Genomic DNA, 7,500 nt, shown 5'->3' with positions numbered 1-7,500 from the left:
TGCGTGGGCATTGGTGGAGACCCCTTCAATGGCACCAACTTTATTGACTGTCTCGAAACTTTCCTGAAGGTAAACAGATTAAAGAATTGAGCAAATTTAAATCATGGTGTAAATATATTGTCAAAGGCCGGGACAAAATACATAATAGGTCTGGGATCGAGCTCAAATTTTCTCGCAAGAATTGTTAAATGTATTTGATATTTAGATATCTCAAGGTTTCGTTCCTGTAGTTGAAATTTGTATTACGTGTTCTTAGACTGAAGTAATTTTTCAAATTAATTTTATAGTGAAAAGTTAGTTAGAAACAGCTGAATATTAAGTGGATGGAATTTTAAAAATAGCTACATGTAAGTTGCATGTTATAAGGCAATGCTTTGTTTCAGGATCCCGACACAAAAGGCATTATTCTCATCGGTGAGATTGGTGGTGGTGCTGAAGAGGCTGCAGCTGAGTACTTAAAAGAACATAATGGTGTAAGTTGTGGTGTCGTGTGTAAAGTATTGCTTTTTATTCATTTTGTTAATGGGAAACTACCATGAAATTGATTCATACTCTTGGGACTTAAACAGTAGTTGTTTATCATTTAGGGTAAAAGTAATTTATACTTCATTTGTCATTTTGCTTTACTCAGGGACCTGAAGCCAAGCCTGTTGTATCCTTTATCGCTGGTCTTACTGCCCCACCTGGTCGTCGCATGGGTCACGCTGGTGCCATCATTTCTGGAGGCAAGGGAGGTGCTGAGGACAAGATTAAGGCCCTTGAGAGTGTAAGATCTTTTCCTTTCTCATTGTGTCACGTCACATAAACACACTAAACCACACATAACACAGACACCCCTCACCCTCACTTGCATGTGCCATCCTTGCCCATACTCGCACACAAGTATGCACATTCAACAACACACACCATTGTGTTTATCTGTATTGTATGTGAAACTGTGAATCAGACATAAGGTATTTGTTTTTTTATGGTAGCTTACACATTTATTTATTTAATGAGAAGGATTTTGAGAGATGTATTTCTTATTGAAGACCTGATTTTCTCAATAACCCACAGGCTGGTGTGATCGTCTCGAGGAGCCCTGCGCAAATGGGAAATCTGTTATTGGCAGAGATGAAACGTCTTGGAAAATCATAAGCAGATTACGGGTGCAGAAACTTGGGGAAATGTAAAGGATCAAGAGATATCATATTTGTGTCCGAGCAAGAATTTTGGGAAATTTCACAGACAAAGAAATACCACGTGCTTGAACTCAGGCTTTGAGTGTGCATTTCTGTAGTCAGTGATCTGCACACGTTAAGCCTGGTTTGAAGTACTGACTTAGTAGGGATAGTCACTTAGGGAACACTTTTTAGCTTTTCTCTCGCAAAGTTTTAATTTTTTCATCCTGCATGCAGCCATGAAAGTCATTTAGTAACCTATGACAACACGTGATTATGTTCATGAATGGTCATTTAAAATAAAATGTTAAAGGTTTATAGTAAAGAGTGTATATATTTTCATTTGATGCACAGTAATTGCTTAGATGTACCAAAATTAGTGTCAAGGAGGTAAATGAAATGCTAATCAGTATCTTATAGGAATGATTAATTTATTTTCACATATTTTTGTTTTTAAAAGCAAGGATATCCCTATTGCTGTCTTCAAAAGCAGTGGTAAATTATCACTTGTTATTAATTCCATGTGTTGCTACCTACAGAGATCAATCTTGTAAATATATTACCAATTTTATATTGGGAACATGTATATATATTCTTGATCAAGTGTAAAGCAAATAAAAGATACATGTTCAGTGGTATTATTTTTGACATTTGATACCTATTTGAAACGCATCTGTAAACATTTGAAGTTTTGTATATTTGGAAAAAAATCATGTAAGTAATTATGATAAAATAGCTGAAGGTCCCGATCTTGGATCTTGCATAGACAACTATCATTCTGTTGTCTATGATACAAAAAGTAGGAGGCCAAGTTGGTAAATACAACAGTGATGTAAAAGTTAAACATTAATAAAAGAAGAACAACTATCAAGCTATAAATTAATTGGCCAAATCCCCCAGTTCCTTGCTAGGTTAGTTTTGGGGGGCGAAGGAGACGGAGACTGAGGCCCGTCCCCTTCTGTTCACGTCCGAAAGTGAGTCGTGCCAAAAGGATGAAAGGCTGACTTTGTGTCTGTCCAGAACGGCCTTTGTACTCCGCTTGCTCTTCCCTCTCTACGCTATTCTCTACTGTGCTAACCAACAGAGCTTTGACATCTAACACATTTTGTCCTAATTGTTAACATTTTAACTGCAGTACATTATAATGCTGTAAGATCTTTCCTCACTTGGAGCTTTGACAATAAGCCTCTTAAAGACTTTGGATGTTGATGTGACAGAAAAATTTCAGTGTGTGAATAATAGATATAGAGTGAAATATCAAACTATACTACATATTTGTGAAAAAAAAAAAAAATTAGAAACCTCCCGAGAAAGGTCAAGATGATTATAAAAAAAAACAAAAAATCAAACGGCAGTTTTATTGTGCGTGGAAATGTGCATGATTTAATCCACAAAATATGACAAAAGGTGTCTGCCCCCCCAATCCCTTGCCCGCTGTTTTCGTGGGGGGGGGGGAGGGGCTTAGGAGACGGAAATGGACCCAATGCAGGGATCTTGCTCGGCTGCCTAAAAGACCAGGGCGTGATATCAGTACATCGCTACTCCATTCCTCCGAGAGGTCATCGAAAGAAACCCACCAACATTGCCAAAATTACATTCAGTACACATGACCTTCCCGTTCGTATCTACATTGGTGGACAATCCCTCCCTGTTCAACCATACCAACCTCCTCCCCGTCAGTGTCAAAATTGTTGGTGCTTTGGACATCCTGCCAAACAATGCCGTTCCACAGACCGATGCTCCCTCTGTGCCCAACCTAGTCATAACAGATCAAACTGCCCTGCACAAACGCACATTGTCACTCTAAATTCAGACACCCCAATCTCAACCACAGCTCCAATCTCAACTACAGCCCCAATACCATCCCGTCTCCCTTCCCGCACTGCCCGCAGTAGACAGACTAAACGTTCCACCCCTTCTTCCCCTACCGCACACTCACCTCCACCTACCTTTACCTTTACTCCTCAGACACCAGTCTCCTCTTCCCCCCCCTCATAAGAAAATCTGTGTCCCACAAAATTCTCCAACCAACTCCACTGCAGAAACTATGGAAGACATTCAAAGCTATATGCTTGAGACACAAAATTCCATAACTCATGCTCCCTCCACACTTGAAGTGATTGCCGATATCCATACCCCTCCTACTCATATCCCCCATACACCCCTTCCTCCTACTCCCTCTCAACACAACCTAACCCCCTCAATTCCGTCCACCACCGATATCCACCCACCCGATACCCATCCTCCTGAAATCCATCCCCCTCTTACTCATAGCACCCATACACCCCTTCCTCCTAATCCCTCCCAAGACAACACATTCCCTTCAACTCCAACAATCAATTTTTCCGATATCCATCCTCCTACCACTGATACTCCCCCACACCACTTCCTCCTACTCCCTCCCAACACAACCCACCCCCTTCAACTATACGCACATTCTCCCTCCATCCATCCCCTCTATCCTCTCCTCTCCTCTCCCGGATACATGCGGGAATCACTCATGTCACAACAGTGCTCTTCCCCAGATTACCTACCTCCTGATACCCCTCCTTTACAACCCCCTAGCTCCTCCCCCCTAGATTCCCCAACACATACCGACGCTTTCACTCATAACACAAAGAAGATATAGCTCTCCTACATTGGAATATCCGCGGTTTTCGTTCTCACAGACCAGACCTACGTCATGCCCTTGCTTCTTATAACAACCTGTTCTTCCTCAAACGCATAAACATTCTTCACTTGATTCAGTTCCCTTACCTAAACCCCCATAACCCTTTCCCTCATCAACCCCCTTACCCATCTCCAACTTTCCAACACTAGATGACGCAACAGCACCTATCACCTGGCATCACCTTTTACTATACCTTCCTATAGTGCTATATGACCTTAGATTAGCACATTTATTTCGCTTTTAACCATGAACCATTAACAAAATGTGTCCAAGGAGATAGCGAACAGGACCATTTGAAATCTTTGAATAATCTCCCTGATCACTTGTTAACCGCGACCAATTAGAAAGTTGGCATGTTGTCTTTGTTAGAAGTAAAACAAATACATTATATATGTATGCGTATGTGTATATGTGTATGTATATATGTGTATATATACACATACACATACAAAAATACACATATATGCATACATATATACATACACATACATACACATACGCATACACACATACACATATACATACACACATACACATACACATGTATACAAACACATACACATATATAAATACACATACACATATATACATAAACATATATACATACACATACACAAATATGCATATATATACACATATATACATACATATACACATATATACATCACATACACATATATACATACATATACACATATATGCATACACATACACATACACATATATACATACACATACACATATATACATACACATACACATATATACATACACATACACATATATACATACACATACACATATATACATACACATACACATATATACATACACATACACATATATACATACACATACACATATATACATACACATATATACATACACATACACATATATACATACATATACACATATATACATCACATACACATATATATACATACATATACACATATATGCATACACATACACATACACATATATACATACACATACACATATATACATACACATACACATATATACATCACATACACATATATATACATACATATACACATATATGCATACACATACACATACACATACACATATATACATACACATACACATATATACATACACATACACATATATACATACACATACACATATATACATACACACATACATATACGCATAAACACAAACACATACACATACACATATATACATACACATATACACAAACACACATAAACATATACACATACATGCGTATATACACATATACACAAACACATTCACATATATACATACACGCATACACATACATGCGTATATGCACATATACACATGTATATACCCCTATATACATACACATATACATACATACATACACATACATACACATACGCATACACACATACACATATACATACAGACATACACATACACATGTACATACAGACATACACATATACATACACATATAGGCATATAGACATATAGACATACACACATACACATACACCACTCACGCACACACACACTTCACCACACACACACACACTCGCTCATACACCACCACACAAACACACACACATACACACGCCCCCCCCCACCCCCCCGCCCGCATCTCTTGAAGAGGCGCCTGCTCCTTACACCACCTGAAGCTGCCTTCAGAGGAGGACGAAGCGGCATGACTTCGGCGGAGAAATACGAGGCCAAGTAGAAGGACAAGAAGCAGGACAAGAAACAGAAGGACAAGAAGCATAAGGACAAGAAGCATAAGGACAAGGAGCATAAGGACAAGAAGCATAAGGACAAGAAGCATAAGGACAAGAAGCAGATGAGGGTGATAACACCACCATCCTCTTCCTCCTCCTCATCGTCCTCATCATTACCCAAGCCCGTGGCGAAGAGGCCCCGCGACGGGGACGAGGAGGCCAGAGTGCCACCGGCGAAGAAGAAGTGCCATGAGCCTTCCCGTCAGGAACCCAAGCCCCTCGAGCAGCCCAAGCAGAAGGATTTGGCGAAGAGGCCTCGCGACGGGGACGAGGAGGCCAGAGTGCCACCGGCGAAGAAGCAGCGCCAGGAGCCTTCCCGTCAGGAACCCAAGCCCCTCGAGCAGCCCAAGCAGAAGGACTTGGCGAAGAAGCAGGCCAAGGAGTCGTTATCTTCACTATCATCATCATCATCATCATTACCATAAAAGAAGCCGTCGGCCAAGAAGCTTGCGAAGAAGAAGAAATCATCATCATCCTCATCCTCGTCCTCACCATTACCCAAGCCCGTGGCGAAGAGGCCCCGCGACGGGGACGAGGAGGCCAGAGTGCCACCGGCGAAGAAGAAGTGCCATGAGCCTTCCCGTCAGGAACCCAAGCCCCTCGAGCAGCCCAAGCAGAAGGACGTGGCGAAGAGGCCCCACCCTCGCGACGGGGACGAGGAGGCCAGAGTGCCACCGGCGAAGAAGCAGCGCCAGGAGCCTTCCCGTCAGGAACCCAAGCCCCTCGAGCAGCCCAAGCAGAAGGACGTGGCGAAGAGGCCTCGCGACGGGGACGAGGAGGCCAGAGTGCCACCGGCGAAGAAGCAGCGCCAGGAGCCTTCCCGTCAGGAACCCAAGCCCCTCGAGCAGCACAAGCAGAAGGACGTGGCGAAAAGGCCCCTCCCTCGCGACGGGGACGAGGAGGCCAGAGTGCCACCGGCGAAGAAGCAGCGCCAGGAGTCTTCCCGTCAGGAACCCAAGCCCCTCGAGCAGCCCAAGCAGAAGGACTTGGCGAAGAAGCAGGCCAAGGAGTCGTTATCTTCACTATCATCATCATCATCATCATTACCATAAAAGAAGCCGTCGGCCAAGAAGCTTGAGAAGAAGAAGAAATCATCATCATCCTCATCCTCGTCCTCACCATTACCCAAGCCCGTGGCGAAGAGGCCCCGCGACGGGGACGAGGAGGCCAGAGTGCCACCGGCGAAGAAGCAGCGCCAGGAGCCTTCCCGTCAGGAACCCAAGCCCCTCGAGCAGCCCAAGCAGAAGGACGTGGCGAAGAGGCCCCACCCTCGCGACGGGGACGAGGAGGCCAGAGTGCCACCGGCGAAGAAGCAGCGCCAGGAGCCTTCCCGTCAGGAACCCAAGCCCCTCGAGCAGCACAAGCAGAAGGACGTGGCGAAAAGGCCTCGCGACGGGGACGAGGAGGCCAGAGTGCCACCGGCGAAGAAGCAGCGCCAGGAGTCTTCCCGTCAGGAACCCAAGCCCCTCGAGCAGCACAAGCAGAAGGACGTGGCGAAAAGGCCCCTCCCTCGCGACGGGGACGAGGAGGCCAGAGTGCCACCGGCGAAGAAGCAGCGCCAGGAGTCTTCCCGTCAGGAACCCAAGCCCCTCGAGCAGCCCAAGCAGAAGGACTTGGCGAAGAAGCAGGCCAAGGAGTCGTTATCTTCACTATCATCATCATCATCATCATTACCATAAAAGAAGCCGTCGGCCAAGAAGCTTGAGAAGAAGAAGAAATCATCATCATCCTCATCCTCGTCCTCATCCTCGTCCTCACCATTACCCAAGCCCGTGGCGAAGAGGCCCCGCGACGGGGACGAGGAGGCCAGAGTGCCACCGGCGAAGAAGAAGTGCCATGAGCCTTCCCGTCAGGAACCCAAGCCCCTCGAGCAGCCCAAGCAGAAGGACTTGGCGAA

General features: G+C 44.4%; 2 protein-coding genes across 2 annotated transcripts in view; both read left to right on the top strand.

Annotated features, from left to right (window-relative positions):
• Scsalpha1 (Succinyl-coenzyme A synthetase alpha subunit 1) overlaps positions 1-1,792 on the top strand; it is a 12,003-nt gene extending 10,211 nt beyond the window's left edge. The window contains exons 4-7 of the mRNA XM_027380733.2: positions 1-69; positions 384-473; positions 632-766; positions 1,057-1,792. The exon at positions 1-69 is cut by the window's left edge and continues 126 nt beyond it. Of these exons, the coding sequence (XP_027236534.1) occupies positions 1-69; positions 384-473; positions 632-766; positions 1,057-1,137 (375 nt within the window). The 3' untranslated portion in view covers positions 1,138-1,792. The remainder of the gene's footprint in view (positions 70-383; positions 474-631; positions 767-1,056) is intronic.
• A 2,392-nt stretch (positions 1,793-4,184) lies between these two features.
• Positions 4,185-7,500, top strand: part of LOC138859515 (axoneme-associated protein mst101(2)-like) — a 5,030-nt gene continuing 1,714 nt past the window's right edge. Inside the window, exons 1-5 of the mRNA XM_070114944.1 lie at positions 4,185-4,202; positions 5,549-5,965; positions 6,107-6,592; positions 6,734-7,219; positions 7,373-7,495. Coding sequence (XP_069971045.1) covers positions 4,185-4,202; positions 5,549-5,965; positions 6,107-6,592; positions 6,734-7,219; positions 7,373-7,495 — 1,530 coding nt within the window. The remainder of the gene's footprint in view (positions 4,203-5,548; positions 5,966-6,106; positions 6,593-6,733; positions 7,220-7,372; positions 7,496-7,500) is intronic.

Source organism: Penaeus vannamei, chromosome 36, assembly GCF_042767895.1.
Source record: "Penaeus vannamei isolate JL-2024 chromosome 36, ASM4276789v1, whole genome shotgun sequence".
Taxonomy (NCBI): domain Eukaryota; kingdom Metazoa; phylum Arthropoda; class Malacostraca; order Decapoda; family Penaeidae; genus Penaeus; species Penaeus vannamei.
The sequence above is the reverse complement of the archived record's forward strand: the minus strand, read 5'-3'. Positions and strand labels throughout refer to the sequence as shown.